This window comes from Hemiscyllium ocellatum, chromosome 31 (assembly GCF_020745735.1).
Source record: "Hemiscyllium ocellatum isolate sHemOce1 chromosome 31, sHemOce1.pat.X.cur, whole genome shotgun sequence".
NCBI lineage: Eukaryota > Metazoa > Chordata > Chondrichthyes > Orectolobiformes > Hemiscylliidae > Hemiscyllium > Hemiscyllium ocellatum.
The window spans coordinates 37,397,227-37,422,587 of NC_083431.1; the positions used below are offsets into that span (position 1 = coordinate 37,397,227).

At 43.7% G+C, this 25,361-nt stretch overlaps 1 protein-coding gene and 1 long non-coding RNA gene across 2 annotated transcripts; one reads left to right on the plus strand and one right to left on the minus strand.

Moving 5' to 3' along the window:
* Positions 1-204: 204 nt before the first annotated feature.
* On the plus strand, positions 205-1,528 carry LOC132830536 (claudin-4-like). The gene has a single exon (XM_060848303.1). The coding sequence runs from the start codon at positions 342-344 to the stop codon at positions 972-974; it is 633 nt and encodes a 210-aa protein (XP_060704286.1). The 5' UTR covers positions 205-341; the 3' UTR covers positions 975-1,528.
* Positions 1,529-9,036: 7,508 nt separating this feature from the next.
* Positions 9,037-15,910, minus strand: LOC132830539 (uncharacterized). The gene is made up of 3 exons (XR_009646384.1): positions 15,859-15,910; positions 9,565-9,624; positions 9,037-9,194 (listed from the first exon to the last, which is right to left on the minus strand). It is a non-coding gene; the product is annotated as an uncharacterized LOC132830539 (long non-coding RNA).
* Between the last annotated feature and the right edge of the window lie 9,451 nt (positions 15,911-25,361).

Consider the following 25,361-nt stretch of genomic DNA (forward strand, 5'->3'; position numbering starts at 1 on the left):
GAATCGACAATCAATCACATTACATCAACAGACACATGACTATTTCTCAATATATTTCGTAATCTCAACGATTGGAAAATATCTTCCAGCGCCCCCTTTAAAATGTAGCTGACGCACGTTCCCGTGGACCAATTGGAATGAGCGATGGATGTGGAACCGGAGTCGAAACTCAGGTTTCTTGTGTTGAGGTAATTGGGGGGCGGAGGATCGGGGCTGAAACGATACTATCCGCCCACGTGCATTCAATAAGTACCGTTGTGTTGGGGCTACAGATTTCAGAACAGACTGAGATAGCAGCCAACGCGTTTGTCTTTTGCAGCCTACGAGAGCAGTGACTGAAAATGGCATCAATGGGACTCCAGATTCTGGGCATAGCCCTGTGTGTGTTCGGGTGGCTGGGAGCCATTATCACCTGCGTCCTTCCCATGTGGAGAGTGACCGCTTTCATTGGGAACAACATCGTGGTGGCGCAGATCATCTGGGAAGGGCTTTGGATGAACTGCATTGTTCAGAGCACCGGGCAGATGCAGTGTAAGGTGTACGACTCGCTGCTGGCCCTCTCGCAAGACCTGCAGGCTTCCAGAGCTCTGACCGTCATTGCCATTGTGGTGGGAGTCCTGGGCATTCTGATCTCCATCGTGGGAGGCAAGTGCACCAACTGTATAGAAAACGAGGTAACTAAGGCTAAAGTTACCATTGTATCTGGAATCGTCTTCATCCTGGCTGGAGTGCTCACCCTGATCCCAGTGTCCTGGTCTGCAAACACCATCATCAAGGATTTCTACAACCCACTGGTGACGGACGCCCAGAGGAGGGAGCTTGGAGCCTCCTTGTACATCGGTTGGGGAACCGCGGGTCTGCTGATCCTTGGAGGGGCTCTGCTCTGCTGCTCCTGCCCTCCCAAAGAAGATAACACGTACTCGGCAAAATACTCTGCGGCCAGATCTACAGCTCCGAGCAAGAACTACGTGTAGACGGAACGGGCCAATTCAGCAGCTGGCTACCGTTACTTCGGAAAAATGACACTATCGTTTAGTTTTGTCAGGCGCGTTTTGTTTGGACTGTGAGCTCTTTCGAGCATACACTTGCCACGTAACTTACAATGCGGGTTCAACGTACCATCCAAAGGAAAGCTCATGAATTCGTTTGGCGCAACTTGTTACAAATATCGATTTCCCCAAATCTCTTCAACGTGGGGTGGGGGAGATTAGTTTTAATTGTTTTTGGGGGGGGAAACTAGTTTAGCAATGGATTCGATAATTTTGTGTGAGAAAGACATTAGTTTCTTACAAGTAGAGTTTGTGTGACTGGTGTGAATGGTAACTCGAGAATCGGACACTAATGTACAGCGATAAAATTTTTGCCGCTATTTGTTAATGGATCCCATTAATCTGCGTCAATCTAAAGATGAGTTTTTTATATCGCTTTTTTAAAGCTTGTTTTAATGTAATTAAACTTTCGCGTTCGAATGGTTTACATTATATCCAATATTTAATACATTTTTTTGAAATAAATGTGTATCCCTAAACTCTTGTATCCGCATTGAGTTTAAATCTTGTAGATTGCTCAGCAGCGCTCATGTTAAAATGCTACTTTAGAACTTTACTTGCCTAACCAGGTAAATATGATGTAACAAATCTCGTAGTAATTGAGGTAGCAGTCGACATTTATATAGGGCTGATTATTGGAGTTATTGAGATGTGGGAAGAGTCCTTCCTGATGGTGGAAGGAGGCTGCAATAGACCTCAGTTAGGTTTCTCTTATAGCGCCATCTCTTCAGGCTGGGTGTGATCCCGGATTGTTACAACGTGCTGCTCTCTTGTTGATCCGCTAATTCCTACGCAACGGAAATGGGCAAGCTGACAATAGCGGCGATGTTACCTGAGCCCTCACGCCGCCGGCTTGCACGCAAAACCTGGATAATTTTGCCGCCTTGCCAGAAGCGCCAGGCGAGTTTGCCGTCTCTCTCTCTTTCTGTTACTATAAACAAAGCCTTTCCTCTTAGTCCTTGTCAAAGAACTGACCGCAGAAGTTGGTCCCCAGCTAACACCAAGGTCTCCCCGGTGTGGGATTCACGCGGGGAAAGAAATAGTCTTTACTTCCAAAGGACTATTTACCCGGATTCTTAAATATCCGTGAACTGACGGGCTAGCTAGGGTGCTTCAGTCATCCACATTGGTGTGGATCTGGAGTCCGATCGGTTAGACCGACTAACGATGGCAATTAGAAAACCGTTGGATGTGAGCACTATCATGAAACAAAATTTCCAATTTTAGAATTCTTTAGCTGCCCTGGTTGGGTTCGAACTCATCTTGGTAGAGTAAGAACGTGAAATGAAACTTCGGGGATTTTTCGCCCACGTATAGTATCAAAACGATACCGTCTCGTTGAAGAGTTACTTGTAGCGGAAACTGAGGTAGATTCCGAGAATGGTTAAAGCAGAGGAGGAAGACATTCGGCCCATTTTGTCTACTGATCCTCTGCAGCAGAAACAGAGCTGACTTTACCCAGGTGGACCCGTGTGTTTTTCTACTCCAATCATTAGCTGCTTTTGAAAACCTTGATTTGATCTGCCCTCCCTTCAATTCAACACTTCAGTTTCTGACTACTCACTGTATTAAAAAAGATTTTCCTCAGGTGGCCTTGATTTCCCCTTTAGGTAAAAAATGAGGTCTGCAGATGCTGGAGATCACAGCTGCAAATGTGTTGCTGGTCAAAGCACAGCAGGCCAGGCAGCATCTCAGGAATAGAGAATTCGACGTTTCGAGCATAAGCCCTTCATTAGGAATTCCTAATGAAGGGCTTATGCTCGCAACGTCGAATTCTCTATTCCTGAGATGCTGCCTGGCCTGCTGTGCTTTGACCAGCAACACATTTGCAGTTGATTTCCCCTTTAATCATGTCCTGGGTTTTGACACCTCTGCCAATGGGCTCAGCTTCTCTCCATCTACTTCTCTCCCAATCCTGCATGATTTAAAATACCTTTTTTTGAAATCTCTCCTTACTACTTTCCTAAGATTTTTTCAGTCGATTGATTGATTGTAATTTGAAGACCCTCATTCCTGAAGCCAGTCTCGTACCAATATCTGTTTCCCCTTTACGTTTTTCACAACGTATGGTACTGAGAGTTAGTCACAATACTTTAATTGCGGCCAGACCAGTGCTTAAAGATTCGCCTTGACTTACTTTTGTACTCTCTCTTCGTATTTATAAATCCAAGGCTCCAATGTGTCTTGTTAAACATACCCAGTCTGCACCCTTCTCTCTATATGTTAACACACATTCTCATGTCCCATTGCTACAACCTCCTTTTTAGAATTCTACTTTTTAAAGTTGATTTATCAACTTTGTGTAGCCATCCTTTGCAATGACTGTCTAAAACTTAGTAAAGATCAATCAAAAAGTTTAAAATAACTCTATCAGCTATTGAACTATAAAATGTCAGTACAGAAGTAAGCCTTTGGTCTTTGTCTGTTTCACCATTCAGTTAATTCATGGATGATCTGATATCTCATCATTTTCCTGTCTTAGCTGAATAAACCTTTTATTCTCTTACTATTAGAAATCTGTTGATCTCAGGCTTGAATATACTTAACCTAGCCGTGACAGCTCTTGTCAGTAGAGAATTTTACAGATTCATCATTTGGTCTTAAGTTGACAACCCTCACAATGAGATTACGTTCTCTGGTCTTAAAGTCTTTCATAAGGAAAACCAACTCTCTGCATCTACCCTGTCAAGGCCCCTGAGAATGCTGTATGTTTCAATAGGTCTCATCTCAGCCCAATTTACTCAACTTCTCATAAGAAAATCCCTCCATACCCTGGATCAGACTAGTGAACTTTCCATTGACTGCCTTGAATGCCAATATATCTTTCTTTAGATAATACCAAAAGTATTGTGGTTTGACTTGTACCTTTTTACACTCCATTCTTTTTGAAATAAAGGCCAATAGTATATTTGCCCTTCCCATTATTTCTAACTTCTATTAGTTACCCTATCTCCCATCCACCCTTCTGGCTGGAGAGGAACTTGGATTAGGAGCAAGGTACATTGGCCAGGAAGACAATCTCCAATCCCAAGGAAGCATCAAACAGCGGGCTGATTATGACTGAATGGCAGACTTAGAGTCATAGAGATGTGCAGCATTAAAACAGACCCTTCGGTCCAAGCCGACCAGATATCCTAACCCAATTTAGTCCCACCTGCCAGCACCTGGCCCATATCCCTCCAAACACTACCTATTCATATAACCATCCAGACGCCTTTTAAATGTTGCAATCATGCTAGCCTCCATCACTTCCTCTGGCAGCTCATTCCATACACGAACCACCCTCTGTGTGTAAATATTGCCCCTTAAGTTTCTTTTATACCTTATCCCTCTCCCCCTAATCCTATGCACTCTAGTTCTGGACACCCCAACCCAGGGGAAAGACTTTGCCTATTCACCCTATTCATGCCCCTCATGGTTTTATAAACCTCTATAAGGTCGCCCCTTAGTCTCCGACACTTCACGGAAAACAGCCTTAGCTTATTCAACCTCTCCCTATAGTGCAAGTCCTCCAACCCCGGCAACATCCTTGTAAGCATTTTCTGAATTCTTTCAAGTATCACAACATCTTTCTGATAGGAAGGAGACCAGAGTTGCACACAATATTCCAACAGTGGCCTAACCAATATCCTGTACATCTGCAACATGACCTCCCAACTCCTGTACTCAATACTCTGACCAATACTTGGCACGGTGGCACAGTGGTTAGCACTGCTGCCTCACAGCACCAGAGACCCGAGATCAATTCCTGCCTCAGGCGACTCTCTGTCTGGAGTTTGCACATTCTCCCCGTGTCTGCGTGGGTTTCCTCTGGGTGCTCCGGTTTCCTCCCACAATCCAAAAAATGTGCGGGTTAGGTGAGTTGGCCATGTTAAATTGCCTGTAGTGTTAGGTGAAGGGGTAATTGTAGGGGAATGGGTCTGGGTGGGTTGCACTCCGGCGGGTCTGTGTGGACCTTTGGGCCAAAGGGCCTGCTTCCACATTGTAAATAATCTAATCTAATCAATAAAGAAAAGCATACCAAACACCTTCTTCACTATCCTATCTACTTGTGACTCCACTTTCAAGGAGCAATGAACCTGCACTCCAAGGTCTCTTTGTTCAGCAACACTCCCTAGGACCTTACCATTAAATGTATAAGTCCTGCTAAGATCTGCTTTCCCAAAATGCAGCACCTCACACTTATCTAAATTAAACTCCATCTGCCACTTCTCAGCCCATTGGTCCATCTAATCAAGATCCTGTTGTAATCTGAGGTAACCTTCTTCACTGTCCACTACACCTCCAATTTTGGTGTCACCGTGGGGCGGCACGGTGGCACAGTGGTTAGCACTGCTGCCTCACAGCGCCTGAGACCCGAGTTCAATTCCCGACTCAGGCGACAGACTGTGTGGAGTTTGCACGTTCTCCCCGTGTCTGCGTGGGTTTCCTCCAGGTGCTCCGGTTTCCTCCCACAGTCCAAAGATGTGCGGGTCAGGTGAATTGGCCATGCTAAATTGCCCGTAGTGTTAGGTAAGGGGTAAATGTAGGGGTATGGGTGGGTTGCGCTTCGGCGGGTCGGTGTGGACTTGTTGGGCCGAAGGGCCTGTTTCCACACTGTAAGTCTAATCTAATCTAAAAAAAACTTACTAACTATACCTCTTATGCTCACATCCAAATCATTTATGTACGCGATGAAAAGTAGTGGACCCAGCACCGATCCTTGTGGCACTCCACTGGTCACAGACCTCCAGTCTAAAAACAATCCTCCAGCATCACCCTCTGTCTTCTACCTTTGAGGCAGTTCTCTACCCAAATGGCTAGCTCTCCCTGTATTCCATGAGATCCAACCCTTGCTAACCAGTCTCCCATGGGGAACCTTGTCGAACGTCTTACTGAAGTCTATGTAGATCATGTCCACCAGTCTGCCCTCATCATTTGCCAAAGCTATCTCATGTCCCCTTTTTGCCCTCCTGATTTCTCTCTTAAGTATACTCCTACTGTCTTTATACTATTCTAAGGATTCACTCGATCTATCCTGACATATGTCTCCTTCTTTTTCTTTACCGAACCTTCAATTTCTTTAGTTATCCAACATTCCCTATTCCTAACAACCTTTGCTTTTACCCTAACAGGATTATACTTTCTCTGGACTTTCGTTATCTCATTTCTGAAGGCTTCCCATTTTCCAGCTATCCCTTTACCTGTGAATATCTGTCCCCAGTCAGCTTTTGAAAGCTCTTGCCTAATAATGTCAAAATTAGACTTTGTCCAATTTAGAACTTCAACTGAGGTCTATTCTTTTCCATTACTATTTTAAAACGAGTAGAATTATGGTTACTGGCCCCAAAGTGCTCCCTCACTGACACCTCAGTCACCTGCCCTGCCTTATTTCCCAAGAGTAGGTCAAGTTTTGCACCTTCTCTAGCAGGTACATCCACATACTGAATCAGAAGATTTTCTTGTACACACTGAACAAATACCACTCCAGCTTAACACTATGGCAGTCCCAGTCTTTGTTTGGAAAGTTAAAATCTCCTACCATGACCACCCTTTTATTCTTACAGATAACTGAGATCTTACAAGTTTGTTTCTCAATTTCCCTCTAACTATTACTGGTTCCACAATACAATCCCAATAAGGTTATCTGGGAAGATCCTCCCTCAGTACAGCTGTAATGCTATCCCTTATCAAATGCCACTCCCTCTCCTCTCTTGCCTCCCTTTCTGTCCTTCCTGTAGCATTTGTATCCTGGAACATTAAGCTGCCAGTCCTGTCCATCCCTGAGCCATGTTTCTCTAATTGTTATGATATCCCAGTCTCATGTTCCTAACCATGCCCTGAGTTCATCTGCCTTCCATGTTAGGCCATTTGCATTGATATAAATGCAGTTTAATTTATTAGTCCTACCTTGTTCCCTGCTTTGTTCCTGTCTGCCCTAACTGTTTGACTCGCTTTTGTTCTCAATTGTATCAGTCTCAGATTTATCTCTTTCCTCACTATCTCCCTGGGTCCCACCCCCACCCCCACCTTACTAGTTTAAATCCTCCCGAGCAGCTCAAACAAATCTCCCTGCCAGAATGTTACTCCACTTCCTATTTAGGTGCAATCCGTCCTTCTTGTAAAGGTCACTTCTACCCCAAAACAGCTTCCAAAGATTCAAAAATGTGAATTCTTCTCCCATACACCAGCTCCTTAGCCATGCATTCATCTGGTCTATCCGCCTATTCCTGCCCCGCATTAGCTCATTGCACTGGGAGTAATTCAGATATTCCTACTCTCTCTATCATACATTGCAAAAAGGGGAGCTGCTATGCTGAACCACATGGAATTTCAAAAGCAGGAAATCACCTTGAATGAATGACATGGACCAGCAAAAGTGAGAAGCAAGGAATGCCATTGTCTAAACAGCTTAAAATCTGAAAACAGTGAACAAGAAGAAGGATAAGAGTGGAACTGGAAAAGCACAGCAGGTCAGGCGGCATTCGATGAGCAGGAAAATCAACGTTTCGGGCAAAAGCCCTTCATCAGGAATAAAAGCAGGGTGCCTGCAGAGTGGTGAGGGGGGTGGGGCTGGGAAGAAAGTAGCATCGAGTACAATAGGTGAATGGGGGTGGGAATGGAGGTGATAGGTCAGAGAGGAGGGTGGGGGAAGGTAGCAAAGAGTACAATGGGTGAATGGGGGTGGGGATGAAGTTGATAGGTCAGGGAGGAGGGTGGAATGGATAGGTGGAAAGGAAGGTAGGCAGGTAGGACAGGTCATCAGGATGGTGCTGAGCTGAAAGGTTGGAGCTGGGGTGAGGTGGGGAAGGGGAAATGAGGAAACTGGTGAAATCCACATTGATGCCCTGGAGTTGAAATGTTCCAAGGCAGAAGATGAGGCGTTCTTCCTCCAGCGTCGGGTGGTGAGAGAGCGGCGGTGAAGGAGATCCAGGACCTGCGTGTCCTCGGCAGAGTGGGAGGGGGAGTTGAAATGTTGGGCCACGGGGCAGTGGGATTGATTGGTGCGGGTGTCCCGGAGTTGTTCCCTAAAGCGCTCTGCTAGATGGCATCCAGTCTCCCCAACGTAGAGGAGACCGCATCGGGAGCAACAGATACAATAAATTTCATTGGTGGACGTGCAGGTAAAATTTTGATGGATGTGGAAGGTCCCTTTGGGGCTTTGGATGGTGGTGAGGGAGGAGGTATGGGCGCAGGTTTTGCAATTCCTGCAGTGGCAGGGGAGGGTGCCAGGAAGGGAGGGTGAGTGTGGACCTGACCAAGTGGTCATGGAGGGAATGGTCTTTGCGGAAAGCAGAAAGGGGTGGGAGGGAAATATATCCCTAGTGGAGGGGTCCGTTTGGAGGTGGTAGAAATATCGGCGGATGATGTGGTTTACGTGAGGGTTGGTAGGGTGGAAGGTGAGCACCAGGGGGGTTCTGTCCTTGTTACTGTTGGAGGGGTGGGGTTTGAGGGTGGAGGGGCGGGATGTGGATGAGATACATTGGAGGGCAACTTTAACCACGTGGGAAGGGAAATTGCAGTCTTTAAAGAAGGAGGCCATCTGGTGTGTTCTTTGGTGGAACTGGTCCTCCTGGGAGCAGATATGGTGGAGGACGAGAAATTGGGAATACAGGATGGCATTTTTCCAGGAGGTAGGGTGGGAAGAGATGTAATCCAGGTAGCTGTGGGAGTCGGTGGGTTTGTAAAAAATGTCAGTGTCATGTCGGTCATCATTAATGGAAATGGAGAAGTCTAGGAAGGGGAGGGAGGTGTCAGAGATGGTGCAGGCAAATTTAAGGTCGGAGTAGAATGTGTTAGTGAAGTTGATGAATTGCTCAATCACCTCACGGGAGCAGAGGTTGCGCCAATGCAGACACCAGTGTAGTGGAGGAAGAGGTGGGGAGTGGTGCCGGTGTAACTACGGAAGATCAACTGTTCTACGTAGCCAACAAAGAGACAGGCATAGCTGGGGCCCTGCAGCATCTGCAGTCCTTGTTTTTACCAAGAAGAAGGATAATTCAGGCAAGAATGTGCTCCAGTCAGTTTGGGGATTGTGCTTAAGTCAGTTCAGGGTCTGAAGAAATGGATGAGTGGAAGGTTTCCGCTGAGTAGGAAGCTGATGTTCAGTGTGCTGAAATGACCCAGGACGGACCTTGCCAATTCCAAGATGACAGGACTGTGTGTCTAGTGAATGACAAAAGACATATCAGAAACCTATAGCCACCACACCAGGCAAGTTGAATACATGGGCACTTAGCTTTCAATATTCTGATTGCTCTCCCCAGTCAATATACATCTTAGACTGCATAGCTTTTCATTTTGCACTATTATTTGGAATAAAAGTGAAGGTTTTTTCTCTGTGATGTGATAACTTTGAGGCAGGATGCCTAAGTGAGAGACGTGTAAACTCTGCATTAACTGCATGCATCTATAATTATAACACATTCAGTATTCCCATTCATGGAGGGCTGTGATATTCTGGGCCACTACCCCATTGAACAGAAGACCAATTTGGAAGCACTCAAGAAGGCACCCCAGATTTATAACATCCTACCTGAATGCATTAGCACCATTCTGCTCCTTTCCTTCATTTCCATCCACTTCTTCATTCATTCTGGTTTGAGTAATATAAGGAATAAAAATTCATATCTCAACATTTTCAAAGCATTATGAGCAATCATGATACAAGTCAGTTAAAGTTTTCATTTTACCATTCCCTGCCACAAAGAACTTGAAAATGGTACCATCAAACACTCAGACCAATGATCAATGCATACTCATGAATATCCTCATGATTAGGTCAAAGGAGACTGCAAAGTACCTCAAGAACCAACCATGAAACTGTGGAAAGATGGACAGCAGCAGAAATGGCAATCACATTGGTTAAGAGCTAAAATCAAGTATGTTGAGAATTTTGGTCATGCTCGTTTAAACTCTGACCTCAGGTAAAACTTCCACTGGGATGTGAACTGCAGTTTCCTGTGTTGAACAAATAAGGTAGGTTTTATGGTTGTCTCAAGCATGCTGGTACCATAGTATCTTAAATGGAGTATAGAATGCCACTGTGTGCCAGGATATGTTGTGACCTGCAGTTTCCTGTGTTGACCAATTAAGGCAGGTTTTCTGGTTGTTTCTAGATATACTGGGATCATACTATCTTACATGGGGTATGGAATGCCACTGTTTACAACTGCTTTAAACATTTGGGAGTAGTTTACTAGTAAGCTCCATTGGCTGGGATTGAACAATGTGATCAAGCTTTGATCAATTCATTGGCTGAATCCCAAAGAACTTTCTGGATGGAATACATTTTCAGATAACTGAGCAGAACAAAGGATGTTTATCAGGAGAAGCCTTCGTGGCCAGATTTGACAAGCTTGTGCCCTGAAATCACCTTCAGAGAGAATAAAGAACCATGAGGCGTGATCTATATGGAGAACAAATTTGGCCATTTCACTCAATTTGGGGTAGTCATTGATTCAAGCCAAATGTTATATTGTTAACTAAGTATTGGTAACTTTATATTGGTAACTAAGTATTGGTACTTATCAGGTTCAATAAAGAAGAGTTTGTTTAAATAAATTCTGAATCAGTTCCCTGCCTGTTGTCTATCACCTAAGGGAGGAATACTTAAGTAAAAGGCTTGAGTATTCCTTTTTGGGTAACAAAACAATGGAGCCAAAAGCATGTCAAATTAGAAAAATAATATCAACCAGGGTGTAAGGTGTTAGTATTATTGAATTTCCAAAGTAAAAAGTAGCTTATGGTTACAAAATAAGTTTTAAAAGTCCAACATTAAATGTCATTCTACAACTGGACAACATTTGCTAAATAATTCTGAGTGTGTTAGGGATTATGTTGACAACAATTTAAGATTGTTAGTCAGGCTTGCAATGTGGCAAATGTTCATAGTGGAATCTACATACATGAATGCACATTGACTTTTTCGTGTAGACAGAATGACATGTATTCACATCGCACTTGTTTTAAAGTTAATAAAATGGGTGACAGTCATACTTTGGTTCAGTCCTCAGTGCAATGCCTTGACCAATCAGAGCCAAAATGCTGAGTTAAAATTTAAACAAGCTTGGCAGTGAACTATCAGTTATCATTCAACTGGTGTATTCTCCATTATAGTACCTCAATCCATCAGATTCTACTTATAAGGTCACATAGTCATAGAGTTATACAGCATGGAAACAGACCCATTGGTCCAGTTCATTCATGCTGAACAGATATCCTCAATTAATCTAGTTCCACTTGCTGCATTTGGCCCATATCCTTCCGTGATGATTCTGTCACTTTGAAGAAGATTACTTTGTCCTTGGTTGTTTTTTGAAGCGAGGGCGTAAATGCAGATGTGCCAAAGAGTCTGGGGCTAACAGCTAAACAATGGAAAGGGTGTGGCCATTCTCCCAGTTCATGTTTTTTCCAGTTTTTTTTGCTGTAGCAGTCACAAAATATTGGACTCCAGAAGTGTTGCAAGCTTCAGTAAATGATTCCTCTGAAATGTCTTTCTGGATGTTGTTTCTTTCTGGATGTTGTTCCTTCCTGTCTGTGAGAATCTATGTTTGAATTTACTTTTTTGCCAACGGGTGTGCTTACGGGATGTTACTGAATTAGAGCAGTTAATTAATTAAGTTACTGTATCAGATCAATTAGGTATTCCAATAATTAAATTATTCTAAATTCTGTTTTCTTTTGTTTGTGTATCAACTGTAGTGTTTAAATAAATTCTGTTTTACTGAAAGCTAAGTGATTTGACCAGTTGCAACACACCTGCAACTTCAACTTCACATCTGCCTTCAAAATAAGAAAACAAATAGGGTCTAGGCTACCTTCTTAAAATATTTTGAGGGGATCTGGCCTGGTTCATAACACTTCTAAATCCTTCTATTCATGTATCCATCCAGCTGCCTTTTAAATATTCTAATTCTATTCTAATTTACCAGCCTCCACCACTTCCTCTGGCAGCTCATTCTGTACACACACCACCCTCTGTGTGAAAAAGTTGCCTTTAGAACCCTTTAAATCTTTCCCCTCTCAGCCTAAACCTACAACCTCAAGTTTTGGACACCCCTACTCTGGGAAAACTATCTTGGCTATTCACCCTATCCATGTCCCTCATAATTTTATAAAACTCTATAAAATTATCTCAGTTTCCGATGCTCCAGGGAAAATAGCCCCAGCCTATTCGGTCTTTTCCTGTAGCTCAACTTCTCCAACCCCGGCAACATCCTTGTAAATCTTTTCTGAACCCTTTCAAGTTTAACAAAGTCTTTCCTATAGCAGAGAGACCAGAATTGAATGCAATATTTCAAAAGTAGCCTAACCAATGTCCTGTACAGTAAAAACATGACCTCCCAACTCCTGTATTCAATACATTAACCAATAAAGGCCAGCATACCAAATGCCTTCTTCAATACCCTGTATACTGTGATTCAACCTTCAAGGAATTATAAATCTGCAACCCAAGGTTCTTTGTTCAGCCACACGCCCCACAACTCTACCATTAAGTATATAAGTCCTGCCCTGATCTGCTTTACCAAAATGCAGCTCCTCACATTTATCCAAATTAAACTCCATCTTGCCACTCCTCGGCCAATCAGCCCATCTGATCAAGGTCCCATTGCATTCTAAGATAACTTTCTTCATGTTCACAACACCACCATTTTTGGTGTCATGATTTGGAGATTTTGGTGTCATTTGCAAACTTGCTAACAAATCAGCACTCACTCTGCCAAAATAGTTTACCATGTCATTTCCCCATTATCCTGTATTATTTGGAAATGTTCTCATGAGAGCAAAAGCTTCCAGTTTCCTGACAGCAATACTTAAATACAGAAACACATACACACACATACTCATTCATCCTAACTGGATTCAAACTCTTTATGAATAGCATCTGGATTGTTTCATGTAAAGTGCCATTCAGGCACATTTTGAAATTTCAACGTCAAGGATGTTCCTGGTGGTATTCTGATGTTTGCATCCTATAGAGTGTCTGTACTTGCATCCAGCACTTAACGTTTTTTTGAAATTGTCATAATCCAATTGGACTAGCTGAGGTTTGAAATTTGATTCAAATTGTTTAACCTCTCGCAGGGTCACCCTTTTTGCCTTATTTTCATGCTCTGGTGATCTCTACCGCTTTGGGGTATGTTCTTTTCCCTTCATTTTGGGAATGTATTTACCTGTTTTACTTTTCCTGGAACACTAAATGCTATAGGATGTTCACCTTCTGCTCTTAACCCTTGTGGATATTCCACAAAGCAAGGCTTCACCTTTACCTTCTCCTGGCCTGTCTGAGAAGCTTTCTAGTCTCTCTTCAAATTGATCCTGAAGATATCTGGTAATCAGGCTCTGTTATATCATCTTTTATCACCTTCTCTGGCTCTGGTTATACCTATACAGAGCCATAGAGTCAGAGAGATGTATAGCATGGAAACAAACCCTTTGGTCCAATTCATTCATGCCGACCAGATATCCTAACCTAATCTAGTCCCATTTGCCAGCACTTGACCCATATCCTTCTAACCTCCTCGTATTCACATACAGTACCCATCCAGATGCCTTTTAAATGTTGTAATTGTACCAGCCTCCACCACTTCCTCTGATAGCTCCACCCTCTGCGTGAAAAAATTGCCCGTTTAACTCTAGTACTTTTGATTCCTTCGGGTTCTGTCCTGGCCCTCTCTGATATTTTGGCTGCAGTTCAGATTTGTTTAGTTGAAGTGACCCTCCCATGTGCCACTCCAGCCCTCAGAAGTAGGGCTTCTGAAAGTTCCCAGCCACTCTGTTGCTTGCTTCCTACATTCTTTCCAGAGTCTCTGCACTGTTTTTGTTTGAGAGGTACATGGAGTCACAGAGATGTACAGCACAGAAACAGACCCTTCAGTCCAACGTGTCCATGCTGACCAGATATCCTAACCTAATCTAGTCCCACCTGCCAGCATTTGGCCCATATCCCTCCAAACCCTTCCTATTCATATCCACATCAAGATACCTTTTAAATGCTGTAATTGTATCAGCCTCCACCACTTCCTCTGGCATCTCATTCCATACATGCACCACCCTCTGTTGCCCCTTACGTCCCTTTTATATCTTTTCCCTCTCGCCCTAAACCTATGCCCTCTAGTTCTGGACTCCCCCACCCCAGGGAAATGACTTTATCTATTTATCTTATCCATGCCCCTCATGATTTTATAAACTTCTATAAGGTCACCCCTTAGCCTCTGACGCTCCAGGGAACACAGCCCCAGCCTGTTCAGCCTCTCCCTATAGCTCAAATCCTCCAACCTTGGCAAAATCCTTGAAAATGTTTTCTCAACCCTTTCAAGTTTCACAACATCTTTCCGATGGGAAGGAGATCAGAATTACCACAATATTCCAGAAGTGGACGAACCAACATCATATACAGTTGCAACATGACCTCCCAACTCCTGTACTCTTTCTTGCTGCAAAGAGATCATTCGTCTTTTAAATAGCTAAACTTGCTATTTACTGGAAACCAACCCCACTCTTATCGAAGCTCACAACAAGTTCACTGCTGCAGTAAATTTGAATCTGTCATAGTCATAGAGTCACAGAGATGTACAGCACAGAAACAGACCTTTCGGTCCAACCAGTCCATGCTGACCAGATATGCCAACTCAATCTAGTCCACCTGCCAGCACCCAGCCCCATATCCCTCCAAACCTTTCCTATTCATATACCCCTCCAAATGCCTTTTAAATGTTGCAATTGTACCAGCCTCCACCACTTCCTCTGACAGCTCATTCCATAGCCGTACCACCCTCTCACCCTAAACCTATGCCCTCTAGTTCTGAACTCCCCAACGCCAGGGAAAACACTTTGTCTGTTTATCCTATCCATGCACCTCATGATTTTGTAAACCTCTATAAGGTCACCCCTCAACCTCCGACGCTCCAGGGAAAACAGTCCTAGCCTGTTCAGCCTCTCCCTGTAGGTCAGATCCTCTAATCCTGGCAACATCCTTGTAAATCTTTTCTGAACCCTTTTAAGTTTCACAACATCTTTCTGATAGGAAAGAGACCAGAATTGCATGCAATATTCCAACAGTGGCCTAACCAATGTCCTGTACAGCCGCAACATGACCTCCCAACTCCTGTATTCAATACTCTGACCAATAAAGAAAAGCATATCAAATGCCTTTTTCATTATCCTATCGATCTGCGACTCCACTTTCAAGGACCTATGAACCTGATTCACAAGGCCTCTTTGTTCAACAACACTCCCTAGGACTTTACCATTAAGTGTATAAGTCTTGCTAAGATTTGCTTTCCCAAAATGCAGCACCTCGCATTTAACTGAATTAAACTCCATCTGCCACTTCTCAGCCCATTGGCCCATCTGGTCCAGATTCTGTTGTAATCTGAGGTAACCCTCTTTGCTGTCCACTACACCTCCAATTTTGGTGTCATCTGCAAACTTACTAACTGTATCTCTTATGCTCCTTATACCCGTGACTTTGAACAAGAATTTTGTAATCTGTCCCAATATTACCTTATGTGGCACAGTGTCAATTTTTTCTTATGGCAATCCTGTGAGGCAGCTTGGGATATTTTGTTCCTCAAAAGGCACTATATAAATACTGATTGTAGTTATTATTTGTTTTCTACTGGTTTGTACCTATTGTGTATTGAGTAGTGTCACTTAAAAGACATCTGTGATACAGAGACAGGATACAGAACTCTGAACATTCAAACTGCAGGGAGCTTGTGATTGACATTGCCTCTGGTAGTATAATTTCATTTAACATAATTAAATTATTAGGACAGGAAGTCTTGTTCAGTATCCCAAGTTTTATATTAACGTTGTTCCTTACCTGATCTAATGGAGTGACTGCTCTGCTTTCAGACCTGAGGCTGTTCCCAGCCTTCTGACTTGTAGTCTGTCCCCCTGCTGCACCAGAGCTTGAGGTCATTGCCAGGGACCAGATTGTCCACCCTCACCGTTGCCGAACAGCACAGGAAGACCACATGGGCTGCCACTGCCTGCAAAACCCATCCTAGCACAGTGGAATTTTCTTTCCTGGCAGTACTCATGTTATGGCCTAACAAATGATGTAGACAATGTTAGAAACTGGGGTGCCCTTTAACATTCTGTCAAACAAAGGACAAAGAACAAAGAAAGTTTACAGCCCAGGAACAGGCCCTTCAGCCCTCCAAGCCTGAGCCAATCCAAATCCAGTGTCTAAACCTTTTGCCCATTTCCTAAGCATCTGTATCTCTCTGCTCCCCACCTACTCATGCATCTATCCAAACGCATCTTAAATGAATCTACTGTTGTTGTGGTTCTGACCGCCGAGCTGGGAATTTGTGTTGCAGACGTTTCGTCCCCTGTCTAGGTGACATCCTCAGTGCTTGGGAGCCTCCTGTGAAGCGCTTCTGTGATCTTTCCTCAGGCATTTGTAGTGGTTTGTATCTGCTGCTTCCGGTTGTCAGTTCCAGCTGTCTGTTGCAGTGGCCGGTTTATTGGGTCCAGGTCAATGTGCTTATTGATTGAATTTGTGGAAGAGTGCCATGCCTCTCGGAATTCCCTGGCTGTTCTCTGTTTGGCTTGTCCTATAATAGTAGTGTTGTCCCAGTCGAATTCCGAGAGGCATGGCACTCATCCACAAATTCAATCAATAAGCACATCGACCTGGACCCAATATACCGGCCACTGCAACGGACAGCTGGAACTGACAACCGGAAGCGGCAGATACAAATCACTATAAATGCCAGAGGAAAGATCACAGAAGCGCTTCACAGGAGGCTCCCAAGCACTGAGGATGTCACCTAGACAGGGGACGAAACGTCTGCAACACAAATTCCCAGCTCGATGAACAGAACCACAACGAGCACCTGAGCTACAAATCTTTTCACAAACTTTGAATCTACCGTGCCTGCCACTACCACCTCTGCTGGCAATGCATTCCAGGCACCTACTACTCTCTGTGTAAAGTACTTGCCGCTTTTATCCCCCTTAAACGTTTCACCTCTCACCTTGAAAGCATGACCTCTCGTTATTGAATCCTTCATGCTGGGAAAAAGCTTATCACTATCTACCCTGTCTATGCTCTTCATGATTTTGTAGACCTCAATCAGATTCCCCCTCAATCTCCTTCTTTCTAATGAAAACAATCCTAACCTACTCAACCTCTGTTCATAACTAGCAGCTTCCATACCAGGCAACATCCATGTAAACCTTCTCTGCACCCTCTCCAAAGCGTCCACATCCTTTTGGTAATGTGACGACCAGAACTGTACACAGTATTCTAAATGTGGCCGAACCAATGTCGTGTACAACTTTAACATGACCTGCCAGCTCTTATACTCAATACCCTGTCCAATGAAGGCAAGCATACCATATCCACCTGTGCAGTAACCTTCAGAGTACAGTGGACCTGAACTCCCAGATAGAGTCATTGAGTCATAGAGATGTACAACTGCTCATCAACTTTTCCCAAGGCTCTTCCATTCATTGTATAATTTGCTCTAGAATTAGTCTTGCCCAAATGCATCACCTCACATTTGTCTGGATTGAAATCCATCTGCCACTTCTCTGCCCAACTCTCCAGTCTATCTGCATTCTCCTGTATTCTTTGACAGTCTCCTATGCTTTCTGCTACTCCACAATCTTCGTGTCATCTGCAAACTTGCTGATCATACCAACAGTGCCCTCTTCTAGATTATTTATGTATATCACAAACAAAGTAGCCCCAACATTGATCACTGTGGAACACCACTGATCACCTTTCTCCATTCTGAGAAACTCCCTTCAACTACTACTCTGTGTATCCTGTTGCTCAACCAGTTCTTTATCCACCTAGTTAGAACACCTTGCACACCATGTGACCACTTTCTCTATTAGTTTACCATGGGGAACCTTATCAAACGCCTTACTAAAATCCATGTATATGACATCTACAGCCCTTCCTTCATCTATCAACTTGGTCACTTCCTCAAAGAACTCTATTAAGTTGGTAAGTTACAATCTCCCCTGCACAAAACCATGATGCCTATCTCTGAGAAGCCCATTCTTTGCCAAATATAAATAGATTTGTGGCTTCCATAACTTCTCCAGCAACTTTCCCAACACTGATGCCAGGCTCTTACCTGGAATATCCTTCTTGTACAGGGGGACAACATGTACGACCTTCCAGTCCTCTGGCACCTTACCTGTGTTTAAGGATGCTATAAAGATATCTGTCAGGGCCCCAGGTATTTCCTCTCTTGCCTCCCTCAGCAACCTGGGATAGATCCCATCTGGTCCTGGGGATTTGTTCACTGTAATAATCTCTAGCCTACCCAACACATCTTCCCTACTTATATCAACATGATGCAGAGTAATCAAACTTCTATCTGTAATCTCAACATTCATCACGTCCTTCGATGAAAAGTAATCATTCAGAATCTCACCCATTCTCTCAGGTAGGCTAGAGATTATTAAGGTTGCTGAGGGAGGCAAGAGAGGAAATACCTGGGGCCCTGACAGATAAGGCCCGGTTTAGTACTGTTCCCTTAGGACCACTCTCATCTTTGACTACGAGTATTCTAAAACTTACGGAATTGTGGTCACTGTTCCCAAAGAAATCCCTCACCGCAACTTCTACCACCTGGCCTGACTCATTCCCCAATACCAGGTCCAACATAGCCCCTTCCCTTGTCAGACTATTGACATATATGCTCTAGAAAACTCTCCTGGATGCTTCTTACAAGTTCTGCCCCATCTACAGCTCTGACACAAAGTGTATCCCAGTCAATGTTGAAAATTAAAATCTCCCATCACCACCACCCTGTTGCCTCTACATCTTCCCATACTCTTGTCAACCTATTTGTTCTTCTACCTCATGCTTACTGTTGGGAGGCCTGTAACACAGCCCCAGTAGAACATAGAATAGTACAGCACAGAACAGGCCCTTCAGCCCATGATGTTGTGCCGATCATTGATCCTCATGTATACACCCTCAAATTTCTGTGACCATATGCATGTCCAGCAGTCTCTTAAATGTCCCCAATGACCTTGCTTCCACAACTGCTGCTGGCAATGCATTCCATGCTCTCACAACTCTCTGTGTAAAGAACCCGCCTCTGAAATCCCCTGTATACTTTCCTCCAACCAGCTTAAAACTATGATCCCTCGTGTTAGTCATTTCTGCCCTGGGAAATAGTCTCTGGCTATCGACTCTATCTATGCCTCTCATTATCTTGTATACCTCAGTTAGGTCCCTTCTCCTCCTCCTTTTCTCCAATGAAAAAAGTCCGAGCTCAGTCAACCTCTCTCCATAAGCCCTCCAGTCCAGGCAGCATCCTAGTAAACCTCCTCTGAAACCTTTCCAAAGCATCCACATCTTTCCTATAATAGGGCGACCAGAACTGGACGCAGTATTCCAAGTGAGGTCTAACCAAAGTTTTATAGAGCTGCAATAAGATCTCACGACTCTTAAACTCAATCCCCCTGTTAATGAAAGCCAAAACACCATATGCATTCTTAACAACCCTGTCCACTTGTGTGGCCATTTTAAGGGAACTATGAACCTGCACACTAAGATCCCTCTGTTCCTCCACACTGCCAAGAATCCTGTCCTTAATCCTGTACTCAGCTTTCAAATTCGACCTTCCAAAATGCATCACCTCACATTTATCCAGGTTGAACTCCATCTGCCACCTCTCAGCCCATCTCTGCATCCTATCAATGTCCCGCTATAGCCTACAACAGCCCTCTATACTGTCAACGACACCTCCAACCTTTGTGTCATCTGCAAACTTGCTGACCCATTCTTCAATCCTCTCATCCAAGTCATTAATAAAAATTACAAACAGTAGAGGCCCAAGGACAGAGCCCTGTGGAACCCCACTCACCACAGACTTCCAGGCAGAATATCTTTCTTCTACTACCACTCGCTATCTTCTGTTGGCCAGCCAATTCTGTATCCAGACAGCTAAGTTCCCCTGAATCCTATTCCTCCTGACCTTCTGAATGAGCCTACCATGGGGAACCTTATCAAATGCCTTGCTGAAGTCCATATACACCACATCCACAGCTCAACCCTCTTCAACTTTTCTAGTCACATCCTCAAGAACTCGATAAGATTTGTGAGGCATGACCTGCCCCTCACAAAGCCGTGTTGACTGCATTTAATCAAGCCATGCTTTTCCAGATGGTCATAAATCCTATCCCTCAGAATCTTTTCTAATACCTTGCAGCCAACAGACGTGAGACTTGCTGGTCTGTAATTGCCGGGGATTTCCCTATTTCCTTTCTTGAAGAGAGGAATTACATTTGCCTCTCTTCAGTCCTCATGTACGACTCCAGTGGAGAGCGAGGATGCAAAGATCTTTGCAAGTGGTGAAGCAATTGCATTTCTCATTTCCCAAAGCAGCCGAGGACAAATCTGGTCTGGGCCTGGCGATTTGTCAATCTTAATGTTTGACAAAATTTTCAGCACATCAGCTTCCTCTATCTCTATCCATTCCAGCATGCACACCTGCTCTTCAAAGGTTTCATTCACGACAAAGTTCGTTTCTTTCGTAAAATCAGAAGCAAAAAATTAAATAAGGCTTCCCCTACCACCTCAGACTCCACACACAAATTCCCTATGCTATCCCTGATCAGCCTTACTCTTTCTTTGACCATTCTCTTATTCCTCACATAAGTGTAAAATGCCTTTGTGTTTTCCCTAATATGTTCTCCAAGTCTTTCTCGTGCCCCCTCCTGGCTCTCCTCAGACCATTTTTGAGCTCCTTCCTGACCTGCCTGTAATCCTCTAGAGCTGAGCTTGACCATAGCTTCCTCCACCTTATGTAAGCTACCTCTTTCCTTTTGACGAGAAGCTCCACGCTCTCATCATCCAAGGTTCCTTTATCTTACCAATTCTTGCCTGTCTCAGAGGGTCATATTTATTCATCACTTGCAACAACTGTTCCTTAAACAGTCTCCACATGTCTATAGTGCCTTTACCATGGAACAATTGCTCCCAATCCATGCTTCCTAACTCATGTCTAATCACATCATAGTTTCCTCTTCCCCAATTAAATATCCTCCCATTTTGCCTAATCCTCTCCTTCTCCATAGCTATGTATTTGTAACACTACATAGTAATGTAACTGCACCCTTCTTATTTCTCAGCTCCACCCATAATGCCTCAGTACTCAAGCCCTCCATAGTGTCCTTCTTTAGCACAGCCGTGATATCATCCCTGACCAGCCTTTTACTTCTCTCCATGTCCTGTCTGAAGCGTCTATATCCTGGAACATTCAGTTGTCAATTATGTCCTTCCTTCAACCAAGTCTCTGTGATTGCAGTAACATCATACTCCCAGGCACGAATCCAAGCCCTAAGTTCATCTGACTTACCCACTATATTCCTTGCATTAAAATAGATGCACTTCAGGCTACCAGTTCTTTTGCGTTCATCTGCTCTCTGCCTACTCTTCCCCTTATTAATGCTAATTTCATGATTCTTACAGTCTCCAGTTTCCACCTCGCTGTTTACTTGTCTTCCCTTCTGGTTCCCAGCTCCCTGCCACATTAGTTTAAAACCTCCCCAACAGCAGTAGCAAAAACTCCTCCAAGGACATTAGTTCCAGTCTGGTTCAGATGTAGATCATTCAATTTGTAATAGTCTCACCTTCCTCAGAACTGGTCCCAATGTCCAACAAATCTGAACCCCTCCATCCTACATGATCCCTCAAGCCACGTATTCATCCTGCCTATTTTTTCATTTCTACGCTGGCTAGCACGTGGCCCTGGTAGTAATCCTGAGATCACTTCTTTTGAGGTCTTCCTTTTTAACTTCTCTCCTAGCTCCCTAAATTCTGCTTTCAGGACTCATCTCATTTTTTACTTATATCGTTGGTGCCTATATGCACCAAGACAACTGGCTGTTCACCCTCCCCTTTTTGAATGCTCTGCAGCTGATCAGTGATATCCCTGACCTGAGCACCTGGGAAACAACATACCATCCAGGAGTCCTGTTTTCAGTAACTGAACCACATATCTAAGGTTGTATCTAACCGCCTATCTAACTGCTTACCAAGTGTCCTCTTAGTTTTCCACATTTAGTATTTTCTGTGTAGTATAAACTTCATTTAACTGTAATACCATAAGACCATAAGACATAGGAGTGGAAGTAAGGCCATTCGGCCCATCGAGTCTACTCCGCCATTCAATCATGGCTGATGGGCATTTCAACTCCACTTACCAGCATTCTCCCCGTAGCCCTTAATTCCTTGTGACATCAAGAATTTATCAATCTCTGCCTTGAAGACATTTAATGTCCCAGCCTCCACTGCACTCTGTGGCAATGAATTCTACAGGCCCACCACTCTCTGGCTGAAGAAATGTCTCTGCATTTCTGTTCTGAATTGACCCCCTCTAATTCTAAGGCTGTGTCCACGGGTCCTAGTCTCCTCGCCTAACGGAAACAATTTCCTAGCGTCCACCCTTTCCAAGCCATGTATTATCTTGTACATTTCTATTAAATCTCCCCTTAATCTTCTAAACTCCAATGAATACAATCCCACGATCCTCAGCCATTCCTCATATGTTAGATTTACCATTCCAGGGATTATCCGTGTGAAAACAGTAGAAGCTAGCCTCCTACATGTAGAAACAAAAGTTTTATCAGGCGCCACACCACCCCATTATCAAAGCAATATTTGAAAAATAATATGTTTCTGTCCTGAGGAGCAATGAAAGTTGCTTCATTTGCAATTGCAACGTTTAATAGGCATTTGGATGGGTAGATGAATAGGAAGGGTTTGGAGGGATGTGGGCCAGGTGCTGGCAGGTGGGACTAGATTGGGTTGGGATATCTGGTCAGCATGGACGGGTTGGACCGAAGGGTCTGTTTCCATGCTGTACATCTCCATGATTCTATGGCTCTATTTTCAAAACGTTATGAGCAATCATGATATAACTCAACTAAAGTCTTCATTTTCCCACTCCCTGCCACAAGGAGCTTGAAAATGGTACTATCCAATACTCAGATCAATGGTCAGTGCATACTCATGAATATCCTCATGATTAGGTCAAAGGATTTATTTTTTTTTTCCTTACCTACACAGATTTCACCTAATGAGTTGACAGAATTTAATCCTTTTGAATTAGTTTATGGCCATGAGGTCATCTCATGTGGACATCTGAAAATAATCAACAAAAGGATTGAAAGATGAGTCATTTATGTATCTATGACCTGTAAGCAGCTCAAAGGAGCTCTAAAACTGGCCTTCAAAGGAAGATGGACAAGGGTCAACAGAAATCCTGGCATCATGAGAAGCTGTCTGTGTTATTGACTGAGAGGGTTAAGATAAGTGGTTGAAGGATGTTTTTATGACCGCAAGACTGGATCCAGTGATGTACCACAGGGTTTAGTGCTTAGCCCGTGCTATGTATTGCGTATATTAATGATCTAGTCAGTAAGAGCTATCATCAGTAAGTTCGCAGATGAAACAAAAATTGGTGGTGTGATAAATACTGAGGAGAAAAGACTTACACTACAGGATGACATAGACAGGTTGGCCAGAGGAGCAAATGGCAAAGTAAATTTAATCCTAAAGTGCATGAGGTAATGCATTTTGGGAGCAAATACAAGACAGGGGTGTCCATGTTGAATGGTAGGACCCTAAGAAGTACAGAGTATCTGCGGGGCCTTGGTGCTCATATCCGTCGATCCTTGAAACAAGCAGGACAGGTAGAGAAGGTGATTAGAGGAGAAAGTGAGGTCTGCAGATGCTGGAGATCAGAGCTGAAAATGTATTGCTGGAAAAGCGCAGCAGGTCAGGCAACATTCAAGGAACAGGAGATTCGACGTTTCGGGCATAAGCCCGAAACATCGAATCTCCTGTTCCTTGAATGTTGCCTGACCTGCTGCACTTTTCCAGCAACACATTTTCAGAGAAGGTGATTAACAAGGCATATCAGATACTTGCCCTTATTGTTCAAAGAACTGTATACAAAAGCAAGGAGGTTATAATAAAGCTGTATATAAAATCAGCTAGGCTACAGCTGGAGTATTGTGAGCAGTTCTGGTCATCACACTATAGGAAGGTTATGATTACACTGAAGAGGGTGCATAGGAGATTCGTTAGGTTGTTGCCTGGGCTGGAGCTCTGAAGAGAGATTAGATAGGGTGTAGTTGTTTTCAGTAGAGCAGAGAAGGCTGAGAGAGGATCTGATTAGGTGATACAAAAGGATCATAGTTTAATGTAAGGAGCAGGAGGTTTAGAGGGGATTTGAGGAATTATTTTTTCCACTCAAAGGGTGATGGGTATCTGACAGTCATTGCCTGAAATGGTGGAAGAGATGGGAACTCCCAAGATATTTAAGATGATCACTTGAAATGTCATCGTATCCAAGCTATGGGTCAAGTAGTGGAAAATAGCATTTGAATCGATGAATGTTTGATGACCAATGTGGACATGATGGATCCTAAGGTCTTTTACCATGCTGTAAAATCTCCATGACTCTGTTGTTTTCTGGAACACAATTTCATATCAAAGATTTTAAAGGCTCATTTCTGGGATGTGGCTATCACTTGGTTGGGCAGCATTTATTGCCAATCCACAATTGCCCTGGAAACATTGGTGGTGAGCTGCCTTCTTGAAATGCTTGTGGTTTGAGGACATCAGATTGCTGTTTGGAAGGGAATTCCAGATTTTGACAGAGTGATCATGAAGAATTGTAGTTTCAAGATGAGGGTTCTGCTGGGCTTGGACAGAAGCTTGCAGTTTGTGCAATCCCCATGCATCTGCTGCCCTTATCCTTTGAGGTGGTATTGGTCTTGGGTTTGGAAGATGCTGTTGGAGGAGCTTAGGTGAGTTACTACAGTCATCTTGCAGATGGTATAGACTGCCAGCACTTTGTGTCAATGGTGCGGGGAGAGAATATTTAAGATGTTTGTGATGTGGTCCAATCAAACAGTTAGCTTTGGCATTCTTGAATGCTGTTGGAGCTGCACTTATACATGCAAGTGGGAATATTGCATCATACTCTTGACTTGTGCCTTGAGGATGATGGAGAAAGTGAGGACTGCAGATGCTGGAGATCAGAGCTGAAAATGTGTCGCTGGAAAAGCATAGCAGGTCAGGCAGCATCCAAAGAGCAAGGGAATCGACGTTTCGGGCATGAGCCCTTCTTCAGGTTTCCTGAAGAAGGGCTCATGCCCGAAACGTCAATTCCCTTGCTCTTTGGATGCTGCCTGACCTGTTGTGCTTTTCCAGCAACACATTTCCAACCTTGAGGATGATGGACAAGCTTGAAGATTCTAATTTCACTTGTCTTATGGAATCACTATCCATACAAATAGCACTATATCAAATCATCAAGACTCCTTCACTAGCAC